General features: G+C 43.6%; 1 protein-coding gene across 2 annotated transcripts in view; it reads right to left on the reverse strand.

The window, feature by feature from the left end:
• Window positions 1-12,935, reverse strand: part of LOC139560316 (inositol 1,4,5-trisphosphate-gated calcium channel ITPR1) — a 162,177-nt gene that overhangs the window by 10,434 nt on the left and 138,808 nt on the right. For both annotated transcript variants that reach the window (XM_071376986.1, XM_071376979.1), the window contains 6 exons: window positions 11,445-11,567; window positions 4,108-4,283; window positions 3,039-3,203; window positions 1,751-1,940; window positions 1,239-1,334; window positions 885-1,018 (listed from right to left, as the gene is read on the reverse strand). In XM_071376986.1, the coding sequence (XP_071233087.1) occupies window positions 885-1,018; window positions 1,239-1,334; window positions 1,751-1,940; window positions 3,039-3,203; window positions 4,108-4,283; window positions 11,445-11,567 (884 nt within the window). The remainder of the gene's footprint in view (window positions 1-884; window positions 1,019-1,238; window positions 1,335-1,750; window positions 1,941-3,038; window positions 3,204-4,107; window positions 4,284-11,444; window positions 11,568-12,935) is intronic.

Genomic DNA, 12,935 nt, shown 5'->3' on the forward strand with positions numbered 1-12,935 from the left:
CTCGAGACCTGGTCAGCGTGCACTTCGCCCGGCACGCCACAGGAGTTGCTAGTGCGCGATGAGACAAGGATATCCCTGCCGGCCAAACCCTCCCTAACCCGGCCGACGCTAGGCCAATTGTGCGTCGCCCCATGGACTTCCCGGTCGCGGCAGAGCCTGGGCTCGAACCCAGAGTTTCTGGTGGCACAGCTAGCAGTGCGATGCAGTGGCTTAGACCACCGCGCCACCTTATTCATGGTTTCCTTGTGAAAAAACATGATGTATTTATGAAGAAATTAAATCACGGTCAGAATAAGCATATCTGTAGACACACTTACATTTCTGTGATCTCCACCCCAAACGCATAGGTTGCTGGCACATGCGTTTCCCCATGCTTAAATTCAAGGTCAGAATGCGCACAGAGGAAAGTGTGTGAAAAGGGAATTAAGTTCCATTTACGTACGCGTACAGCACCAGTTAAAAGTTTGGACACACCTACTCATTCAAGGGGTTTTCTTTATTTGGACTATTTTCTACATTGAATAATAGTATTAATTGAATAATAGTGAAGACATCAAAACTATGAAATAGCACATATGGAATCATGTAGTAACCAAAAAAAAGTGTTAAACAAATCAAAATATATTTTAGATTTTACATTCTTCAAAGTAGCCAGCCTTTGCCTTACTGACAGCTTTGCACACTCTTGGTATTCTCTCAACCAGCTTCATGAGTTAGTCACAATTAACAGGTGTTCCTTCTTAAAATAATTAATTTCCTTCTTAATAAAAATAAAGAAAAACCTTTGAATGAGTAGGTGTGTCCAAACTTTTGACTGGTACTGTATATCTCGGTTCTGAATTCCTCCCCCCCCCGCTTGGTGGGTGTCTGGTCTGTGTGTTTACCTCTTTGGAGGGCTTTCTCAGGACGTCTCCAACCCCCCCTCCACTCCTCAGGCCATGGCTCAGCACAGTGACGATACACATGAGCAGAGAGTCACACGTACGCTCCTTGCCATCCTCCATGTCCTCCACAAAGTCTGAGGGAGAGTGACAGGGAAGAGAGTTAATACACACACAAAATAAGCACCTTGATGATGATCGCGTTCCAATAATCTGATAAAGGCCTTTAAGAAATGATTTTGGCTGACTGGAACTTTTGCACAGTCAGGCAGAACATATCTAATTGCCCTTTCACCTTACACTGTATAAGTCATAGGTTATTATTATTGTATATAGTTTTACTGTATTGTACGGTACCTTCCACTTGGAGCTCTGTGGTGCAGTTGTTCTCTCCAGTCTCAGACAGACACATCCCAGCAGACACCAGCTCATTGGCCAAACTGGCTTCGTTCTCTATAAAAGACATCAGGTTAGGTAGCAACATGTGTTAATGGCAACTAGATGAACAACACCTCCAGATAACACTATTATATTGTTTTCCTTGTCCCTGTACGGTTATGGCTTTCCAGGGTGTAAGGGAAGTTTGGTTGTTGTGTAACTATGTGCAACTCCTATCAACAGACCATAAACGTCTAGCCTGGTCCCAGATCTGTTTTCGCTGTTTTTCCAACTCCTTAGACGGCCCAAACAGATATAGGACCAGGCTAATAAACATTCCTGGTCTCCTCTATAGAATTGGAAGGAATGGAATGGGCATCCCCATTCAGATTAATTATGCCATAATGGGTGGACTGGCTGCAATATTGTGTGTCCCCATAGCAGTAAAACAAAAAGTAATTATATTTCTATGGTCTCCTCCTTGTCCTCACCCAGGGTGGTGTTGGGGATGCGATCCACCTCCAGGATGAAGTCATCCTTGAAGAAGATGTAACCCACGATGGAGAACAGGTAGACCAGGATGAGGGCCAGCACTGCTGTCAGTACGATGGAGCGACCGTTACGGGTCACACTCTTTATCACGTTCAGTAGAGTCTCCTCCCTGTACACCAGGTCAAAGAGCTGCACGAGAGGCACAATACAGAGTTAACACAGAGTTATAGTTAGACCTAATATAGAAACAGCATGGAAGCATTTAGGAATTATTATTTGTTCAATATCTGTTTGGAATTATACTTTTTTGTGACCTCGATAAATGTATTCAGATAAATATATTCTGGTTTAGAAAGATAAAGTGTAAGAGGGATTGATACAATTGTCCAAAAACAGAATCATTTGGATAAATAATTTCCTATTTTCTTTCATAGCTGTTCTTTTTTCCTGAGCAGATTCCCAGCCATTTTCTCTATGATAGGATATACTGCTGAAAAGTTAGTAAGTTATGTAAGTCCTGTCATTCACATGGACATTTTCTGCATCCTGAGGGGCGCAGCGGTCTAAGGCACTGAGAAATCACGACAGACCCGAGTTCGATCCCAGGCTTTATCACAACCGGTCGTGATCTGGAGTCCCATAGAGCGGCGCACAATTGGCCAAGCATCGTCCGGGTTAGGGGAGGGTTTGGCCGGGGTAGACCGTCATTGTAAATAAGAATTTGTTCTTAACTGTCTTGCCTAGTTAAATAAAAGTTAAATAAAAAAATAAAAGCCCCTGGGCCTCAGAGTTAGTTACTGAATGGAAATCATCCAGACTGGCACATGCAGTACGCCTGACACATAAAACACCAGCAAGCACCACTCAACTCCCCAACTACATAACCTAAGCCAGTTTCTGTTCATTAAAAGCCACTGTCCTTAAATACCCTGTGTGTGTGTGCGTGTGTTCGCGCCTGCATGCACACATTGTACGAGTCCTGAGACTGTACCAGAACATACGCTAATGGCCCTGGACAGCTTCCTATTAAGTGTAACTGTGTGCTCACCATCAGCGATATATATTAATATACAGAATATATATGTAAATGTATAGATGTGCTCACCAGTAGGCGGTAGAAGAAGACATGGACAAAGACCCCATGCAGATATATATTAATATACAGAATATATATGTAAATGTATAGATGTGCTCACCAGTAGGCTGTAGAAGAAGACATGGACAAAGACCCCATGCAGATATATATTAATATACAGAATATATATGTAAATGTATAGATGTGCTCACCAGTAGGCTGTAGAAGAAGACATGGACAAAGACCCCCAGGCTACAGATGATGAGGTACATGAGGTGGTAGAGGAACTCAACGTCCAGGATCATGGCCTTGTAGCCCCGTGTGAACGTCCCTCTGTTCCCCACAAAACTCATCAGGAAAATGGTCTTATTACACACCTGCAGGGACAGGATAGATTCATATTTATTATCATTATTTTATCTAACCTTTATTTAAATCAGGAAATCCCACATTGAGGTCAGAAGACCTCCTTCACAAGTGAGACCTCACCATTAATGGAATAGGAGGTAACACTTGACTTAAAGTATCCAGCCATAATGCTTTATAACTTGTTGTAAGCATGTATAAGCCTTCATTATGTCTTATAAAACAAGGCTTAGAATATTTTAGGTCTCTCTCTACATAAATTGTCAATATTCTCCTTGGACATGCACTACATGATGATCCATGATGACCATAAGACACAACGTGATACTATAGGACAGGCATTTCATGGATTAGCATTGGATTGTTCTTAGTATAGTAGGTTTTAGTAATACTGAGGTTCAGTAGATGAGTGTGGGGTAGCTGTCTCCCAGCTACAGGGAGCGAAGGGAGACAGACAGAGGGAGGAGAGGAAGGCAGAAGAGCCCATTTGAGGACACAAGGGGAGCAGGCCGTGTGAAAGGGGCCGTTCCAAGGAATTTTTGGTGGCTGCAGGTGGGGTGTCAGCCTCCAGCGTCTAGTGGCGCATTTCCCAGCTGACCGACCAAACACTCAAGCCATGCCAGGCCAGTGAGCGAGCCACGCCAGGGACTGACACCACAGGCAGACTGAGCCCTGGAGAGAGGTCTACATGGAGGGGGCATGTTGACAATGTATGTGGGTACTGGGCAGAAGGGTGGGTATGGGCTGTTGAGTGAGGCGTGAAGGGAGTACGTGTGGCTGGGGGTATGGAGGAGTGGGGGGAGGCTACTGAAGACTAGCAAGGCCATTCACATTGGAGCACACAGAAAAAAAGATGACGTGTGTGACTTATGATACAATAAAGTCATTCGCACACGTTTCCCCATGCAGACATACGTTGAATGCTCCCAGCAGAAACAGGGTGGGCTGCAGGCCCACGGAGAAGATGAGGCGGAGGATGGTGGCGATGATGAGGGTTCGGACCCCCAGGGGCTGGGGCATGGCCACCACAATGGCCAACAATGCCAACATGCCCACCCACAGCAGGGCAGACAGGCGGGGCTCCAGGGTACCTGCCGAGGACACAAACACACATAAGCATACACACACACGCCAGTGGAGTGTGTTCATGGATGCGAAGGGAAGGCTTCCCAAAAAATGGATGCGAAGGCCAGGCAACCCAAAAAACGTATTTTTTTAATGAAAATGTATCTTTTGTCTCTCTGTTTTCATAATTTTTCTTCAATTCACAAGAGGCTGAATGTATCTCACTGGAGAAAGCACACAACATCGCCCCTCTGTCTCTGTATGTGTAGGCCATCTGTCTGATGCTGTCTGGTCAAAAAGAGTATGACAATTTTGCTGCCTGTAGCATTGAATGAAAGGGAAGCCAGCGAGCATTTGGCCTCCCTTGATAAAAGAAAAAGTATAAATATAACGACAATCAACATTGAGCTAAGCTGAGTGAGCGCAACCGAATGGTCCTGGCACACCCCTCAAAAAAGTGAAAAGAGAATAATTTGGCTTCACTCCTATCACATCGCGTCGAGAGAGAACTACGTCAATGACAGAAACAACTTGAATTGTTGCATCTCATTTTGTTGTTGTCCTCCGTTAGCTAGCTAGCTAAAATTGGCCCTTTCCTAAATTAACCATGGATGAAGATAGGGATTTGGACTTTTACTTCATTCTCCATACTGGCCATTGATTATAATGGTGATTCTGATCCAACCATACATTGTGCCCCTTGACTGAGAGGATGGAAGTTCAATATGTAACTAGATGTAGAAGGCTAATGTTAACTAGCTAATGTTGCCCATGAAAGGAAGTTAGCCTAGCGAGCAAGCATAGCCAGGTAGCCTAGGACAACATAAAATAAAAAACGTATACTGTATGACAGAGTCATAGACCGTTTCGTCAACGTTAAAAAGAGAGGAGGATGGCATCGGAGATTCTCTACAAGTTGGGTGAGTCAACATGCTTTTTCTACTTGCACGCACGCACACAAATCAGTACCATGGACACCCACATATTTAGCTTACTTTGATTAGACTACTTTTTTTTTGTATCTTTTAGATGTCACTGTATAAGACTTAACATAGGTCTCATATGATGTTGAAATGTTGAAGTTGAAATGGTGCTGGAATAGATGCGGGAGCTTCTGTTTTCTTTGCGACTTTCAGTAACTCTCCGTGGTTCTAAATCTATATAGTGGGGTACATGCAATATGCTTTGTGGACTTCACAAATTGTCAAATAGAAACATAAATAATTAGCTTTTTATCTAGGACAGAGTGAGAGATCTACTTGGAGGGGCCTAATGGGAGGGATATGTCACCTGAAAAATAGCTGTTATTTGCAGAGTTTTGGAACTCTTTGTTATTGGTCTATTAACTTAGCGACTGTTGCTTTTTTAGCGAGTTTTCAGAACCCTCCAGCAACTTTTATTGGTAAAAGACTAGTGATAAATTCAGCTACTTTTCAGGCTGCTTTTGGGGAGTTTGGACACCGAGAGATTCTATGGTTTTGATAGCATTTAGCAACTTTTCCCCACTCAATTCTTCCGCAAACGAGAATAGGAGAATCTGTTTGTGTAACATGCGTCACAGCAACTGCACACACAGGCAGAGAAGCACAAGGGTAGGGGGTGTGATGCGTGAGAGGGGCAAAAATGCAAATTTGGTCAATTGGTGCTGTGACCTTGACAAAACGTCACCTATTGACTTCTAGCGACAAAACAAGGAGCCAATAGCGGATCACACTGAAAATGTTTTGCCAACACTGGTTGTACAATGATGTATGATACAAAACACAGGAAATCTGAATTTTGAGTACACTGGGCCATTAAGCATTCACTTACACACTTACACACACACACATTAAACACCTACCTTGTCAGCCTACAATCCCCATTTACAAACAACAATCTCTCCACATAAGAATGATGTAATAAATAATGCAATAACGTTACCTCATAGTTATACTGAAAGGCACTTGAGAATGAAAATGACCGTGCACATTAAGACCAAGAGGCTTTTCCCTGATCTCTGACTACCAGCAGCCAGCTGGGGGCTTTGAGGAGCTGCACTTTGAACTCAAACAGAGCATGTTACATCACCCTAAAAAAGTAGGACACACCTTTTAGTGTGTTTTCCTTAGCGGGGCTTTAGAGAGAAGCCTACCTGATGCTCCCCTTGATCCAGGGGTAAATCCTGGATTAACGTGACAGTCACAGGGTTTCATGTGGCTCTGCCGTCACTACTACCGAACCAATCGCATCCCCACCAGCACCAGCAGCACCCCCCCCCACCTCTACCCCAACCTGAACTAGGCGTGTAAAAAAGGGCCACGCAAAGACCTGGTACTGTAACCAGCCCCATTCACTAAACCAGGAGCTTACTACTGGCAGGTGTGTGTATGTTTGTGTTAGTGATGAGGGGGGAGTGGGGAGTGGGTGAAATCGATATTTACATATCGCAATACAATTTGGATGATATTACAGTATATTGATACTTTGTATCGATTTGTAAAATAAATAAAAAGTAGCTGCGCCAAAACTTTTTCATCCTCCATTTTATAGTGAGCCAATATGTTTGCAGTAGTTTTATTTCCATGACTGACCAAAACTCATTTTCTTATGCTCTCTCGTCTCTCTGCAGCAGCCATGTAGAGAGCAATATGTTTGGAACATTAAATTGCAATATTGAACCGCAATACATATAGAATCATGAGAATCGGAATAGATATCGTATCGGCACCTAAGTATAGTGATAATATTGTATCATGAGGTCCCTGGCAATTCCCAGCCCGTGTGTGACTGTGCGTGCGTAGGAACGGGGGTGGGAAATTAGGGCAGAAGAAAATTGGGGAAAGAGAGAGGGAAAAGTAGAGAGAAGAGGTAGATCGACATGAGAGAGAGGGAAGACAGAGGTAAAGAAGGAAGAAGAGGAGCAAAAATGGAAAAGAAAAAGAAAGGAGACAGCAAGAGTGAAAGTGAGAGAGGAGAGAGAAAGGAGAGAGAATGAAAGTAACTCCCCCCTCTCACATGACAGGTGCCACTTACATAACTACCACTGCCTCTAAAAATATTATACTGAAAGATTCATGAGGGTTGGACTGACTGCCTGGGGGGCTGCTGGAGGGGTGTGTGTGTGTCCAACCCCCAAAAATAGTGTGTGTATTTGTAAACACACAAGAACTAGGCCAAAGGTATGTGGGGTGTCACGTGATACCCTCTCCCTCTTCACACAGCTCTACTGTACTGTAGGGAGGGAAACGCACACACAGGCACGTACTGTACTATGCTGTAATACTGCTGTAGTCAACAGGAGAGGCCTCACCCACAGCCATTCTGCTCCACTCAGTTTTCTTATTTTACCTTTATACTTTTACAAACTCTTATTTTCAATGACAGCCTAGGAACAGTGGGTTAAATGCCTTGTTTAGGGGCAGAACGACAGATTTATACCTTGTCAGCTCGGGGATTTGATCTTGCAACCTTCCGGTTACTAGTTCAACGCTCTAACCACTAGGCTACCTGCCGCCCCAGTAATTACCTAATCTCTGGCCTGTATAGCAGCAGTCTCTGGATAACACTAATGTCAATGAGCCAATGTATATGAACTTTACACATTAGAGAGGGCTTTGGAAGTTTTTGAGTGTTATGCATTTCTTCAAGTATTTTAACAGAACTGGGTGCATCAAAAGAGGTTAACTTTAAGTTGTGCTTTACGGAAGCCAATGAAAGGTTGTGCTGGAGTGTTTAAATGGCTCAGTGAGGAACAGGGACAGTGAGTGAGTCCTGATCCCAGTCAAGTGACTAGAGGTCACTCTGCTGGAGAAAAAAAATGCATAGACCAGCACACATTTTAAGATGGTCCATGCCGGCCAAGCTGGTCTGACCAGCATGGTCTAATTTGTTCTGCTGGGAAAACAGCATGGTCTAGCTGTTTATGCTAGCAGACCAGCCTTCATTGTTTTTTCACTGGTGACAAGCCTTCATTGTGTTTTTACTAGTGACAAGCCTTCATTGTGTTTTTACTAGTGACAAGCCTTCGTTGTGTTTTTACTAGTGACCAGCCCTGGTTGTGTTTTCCCTGGTGACCAAATTCCGTTGTGTTTTCACTGGTGACCACCCTTTGTTGTGTTTTCACTGGTGACCACCCTTTGTTGTGTTTTCACTGGTGACCACCCTTTGTTGTGTTTTCACTGGTGACCACCCTTTGTTGTGTTTTCACTGGTGACCAGCCTTTGTTGTGTTTTCACTGGTGACCACCCTTTGTTGTGTTTTCACTGGTGACCAGCCTTTGTTGTGTTTTCACTGGTGACCAGCCTTCATTGTGTTTTTTTTGGCTGATCTCTGTCACGCTCACTGACCTGATGGTATGGCAGGAAGGTCAGTTTGCTGCCAACCAAGAGGTTGAGGCAAGGAAAGGTGGGGTGCCAAGTGTGTTCATCACAAAGAATGCTTAGTAGTTGTCAACTAATGTTAGAAGCTTTCTTGTAATCAGGAAAGTTCGGTGAAGGTACACTGATCTTCTGGCAGCTAGTTGCAAGTAAGTTACTGTGCATTTGACAATAACTTAACGACATCTGGGTGCCAGTGAGATACTAGCTGTTACTGGCTATTAAGTTACTGTGAATTTTACAATAACTTACTGACATCTGGTTGCCAATTGGGTAACACAAAATTCACAGCAACTTCCAGGCACCTAACTTAAACAGTAACCTCTTAACAGTGCAGCTCTTTAATGTCACAAGCTCTAACAAAGACTGCAGAACTGACAGTGATTAAAGAGGTACTCAACCTTCGACAACATAACCATTAACCACCTAAACTGGTACTACACTTCCACTGACAGTCGTCAAAAATATATTACAAAAAGCCGCCCAAATATGCTAATAGCCCATTCATACATTGCCCCCACCTACATATCAAAATGCAGTGGTGATAGTACCTTATATTCAAAATATTGGGTAAAAAAATGAACCATTATACTAGATTATCCACACATGTACCCTAAAAGGAACCAACCAGTACCCGGTGAGTTCCTATGTGTACCTCTGAAGGTACCTTATGTGTACCTTTGACCTTTTTGTACCCCAGGGAACAACACTGTATCCTAACTGTATCCTAATATTGAGAGTGTGTGGATATACATTCTTGGTAATAAAGATGTGCCTGGTGGCACTGCTAAAACAGTAATGCACTTCCACCTAAAAGCTTGCAAGTTCAAATCCCCAAAATTTTTATGCACACTTTACATCAAGTGTTCCCAAGCACTGCTATTTTTACATTGGTGTTGTCAGATAATCAGAAAATTATTGACTTGATTCTGGGCACATTTTAGCAAAGTGCAGAAATGTATTCTTGCCATTAAATGTGTGGGCAAATCTCTGTCATACCCACAGACCTGGTGGCGTAGCAGGAAATTCTGGTCAATAGCAACCGAGAGGTTGTGAGTTTAAATCCCAAGTGAGTTATCGTCTCAAGTAACGAGCATTTTACAGCAACACCTTTATTCAGCTGTAAAAATTCAGTAACTTGTTGTTGTTTACCTTACTTTCACTGCAACCAGTTGCCTGTGTTATACCATACAATTACAGGAACTTTAACAGTATAGCATTTCATTGCATAAAAAGGAAAACATGGTGGAGAGGGAAATAACAGGATGGTTCTTCACAACCATCACAGCAGTAATGAAACCTTCCACTCAAAAAAATGAATACAATAATAATGGTTATACATATCACCCACACCCCTGACAAGGAACCCCTAAAAAAATATTTTGTATATGCTGCATGGTCTAGTAGCTGGTCAAGCTGGTCTGCAAAACCATGCCCATCATTATGATATTTCCCAGCATGCTCTATTGCAGATTGAGTTGTAGAATTATTTGTTTCAATATCTGTGTTTTTGCATGTACATTGATTGATGAATTAATCAATTCATTGATCTTATGGTACACAAAGATAAATAACATACATTTTTCTAAACTAATCCAATATGTTAGTTGGATTTATTGTACCCGTTACTGAAATAGTTGTTCCAGTTTAGGTTGTCTCATTCATTCACCATCTATCCCCAGTAGTCATTCTAAAAATATTTTGGGTGAATCAAAGTTCAAAATTGTTGGATATCCTCACTCAGGTTAGAATCTAATAGGAATGAGACATCACTTTGCAAGCGAGCATAATGTGACTTGATGTTGGTTTTGTGGGTGACCAGCATATGCTGGTACGCCCAGTGTCCAAAACACAGTGAAGGCTGGTCACCGGCAAACACACAACGAAGGCTGGTCACCAGCCTATGCTGTTTTATTTCAGCAGGGCAACGGATCAAAGGGGAAGGAAGGTAGGAGATTATTGGGTCGGGGGAACTTTGGGAAGGGTAGGCCAGGCAAAGGATTGTGGGTGACTTTTCTGAGGCCAAAATGTCACAATAAAAATATTTTTATTTCTGAACCACAAAGATCAGAATGCCCAATATATACACTTACTGGTACACCGTTTGGAAATATTTACTGTTGTTGTGCACTCAATGTTCCATAGTGCAAAAGTAGCTGTGTTACAAACACTTACAAAAGAGCACTAAGGAGAAAATCTTAGCAATCCAGTTGCACTGAGATACATGTAGAAGTCCAAGTGATGCAGTGCAACTGGGCTGGATCATACCACAGAGACCAAAGCCGTCTGTTCTTCCTGTTTTTGGCCCTCAGTGTTGTGTGTGCGGCTCACGCAACCTTCCTCTGACCCTATGTTCTACAGCAGCACCTCAAAGGGACATACAAACTTGCTTGATCTCTCTGAGGGGAACAGAGCCGTGGCCGGAGTGCCCACATAAACAGACCATGGCTCAACACACATGAAAGAATCAGCAATGGAAACAGCGGAAACCTGAAATCTCTTAACTCCTTCATGTACAGGGAAGAGTCTTAGCACTGACTGAAGATACAGATGATGTCACTAGTGACCAGCTACAGTACGTGTAGACAATGGTTTATTTGTAAAAGTGTTTTCTTACCAACACTACACGCATATACACTGTAAAAAAAATCTTGTTGTTTTTACAGTATCTTACTGGTAGCCAGTAAGGACCTGTAAGCTACTGTTTAAAAAAGTACAGTATGTTACCATAATTTCCAAAGAAACTTTGGTTTAAAAGTATATTACCGTAAAGTTTATAAAAAATGTAAAGGTCAGGTCAAAGGTCAGGGTCGCTGGCAGGTGACTGACCTTCACGCAAACCCTCCAGGGGGTAGAAGAAGGCCACCAGGAGGTTCATGAGGACGGCCAGGTTGAAGGAGATGTTACTCCAGAATGACATGTTCCTGGAACACCAGTACAACACGGGCTGGGCTAGAGGAGAGAGGGAGAGAGAGAGAGAGAGATAGAGGTAGAGAGAGAGAGGAAGAGAGAGAGAGAGAGGTAGAGGTAGCGGTAGAGAGAGAGAGAGGTAGAGGTAGAGAGAGAGGTAGAGGTAGAGGTAGAGAGAGAGGTAGAGGTAGAGAGAGTGAGGTAGAGAGAGAGGTAGAGAGAGAGAGTGAGGTAGAGAGAGAGAGGTAGAGGTAGAGAGAGAGAGGTAGAGAGAGAGGTAGAGAAAGAGGTAGAGAGAGAGAGAAAGAGAGAGGTAGAGAGAGAGGTAGAGGTAGAGAGAGAGAGGTAGAGAGAGAGGTAGAACGAGAGGTAGAACGAGGGGTAGAACGAGGGGTAGAACGAGGGGTAGAACGAGGGGTAGAACGAGGGGTAGAACGAGGGGTAGCGGTAGAGCGAGAGGTAGAGGTAGAGCGAGAGGAGGGGTAGAGGTAGAGGTAGATGTAGATAGAGTTAGAGCGAGAGAGAGGTAGAGGTAGAGAAAGAGAGAGGTAGAGAGAGAGGGGTAGAGAAAGAGAGAGGTAGAGAGAGAGGGGTAGAGAGAGAGAGAGGTAGAACGAGAGGTAGCGGTAGAGCGAGAGGTAGCGGTAGAGCGAGAGGTAGCGGTAGAGCGAGAGGTAGCGGTAGAGCGAGAGGTAGATAGAGGTAGAGCGAGAGGTAGGTAGAGGTAGAGCGGGAGAGAGGTAGAGGTAGAGAGAGAGGTAGAGGTAGAGAGAGAGGTAGAGGTAGAGAGAGGGAGAGAGAGAGGTAGAGAGAGAGAGGTAGAGAGAGAGAGGTAGAGGTAGAGAGAGGTAGAGGTAGAGAGAGAGGTAGAGGTAGAGAGAGGGAGAGAGAGAGGTAGAGAGAGAGAGGTAGAGGTAGAGAGAGAGGTAGAGAGAGAGGTAGAGGTAGAGAGAGAGGTAGAGGTAGAGGTAGAGGTAGAGAGGTAGAGGTAGAGAGAGAGGTAGAGGTAGAGAGAGAGGTAGAGGGAGAGAGAGAGGTAGAGAGAGAGAGGTAGAGGTAGAGAGGTAGAGGAGGGAATGAACATGAAGTTACACATTTTACCAATAAGAGTGAATCTATTGGACATTTCTTTGTTTGTTATGAAACTGTACAGCAGGCTCTGTATATCTGTAGTATGTATAGCTGAAGGCCAGTGGTGTGTGTGTGTGGCTAAGCGCTGTGTGATACAGTACGAGTCACTGATACACTGTAAGTGTGAAACAATAGAACGGCTCAGTACTAAAGCACAAATACATTCTTATAATAGAATGAAACATTAAATGAACAAATTTGATAATTTTACTGCTGTTCATGTTGGTTTAGGACACCGTTGAGGAGCACCTTTAGACATGTCACTGTAACCTTTCCTCT

This window comes from Salvelinus alpinus, chromosome 2, assembly GCF_045679555.1.
Source record: "Salvelinus alpinus chromosome 2, SLU_Salpinus.1, whole genome shotgun sequence".
Classification (NCBI taxonomy): Eukaryota; Metazoa; Chordata; class Actinopteri; order Salmoniformes; family Salmonidae; genus Salvelinus; species Salvelinus alpinus.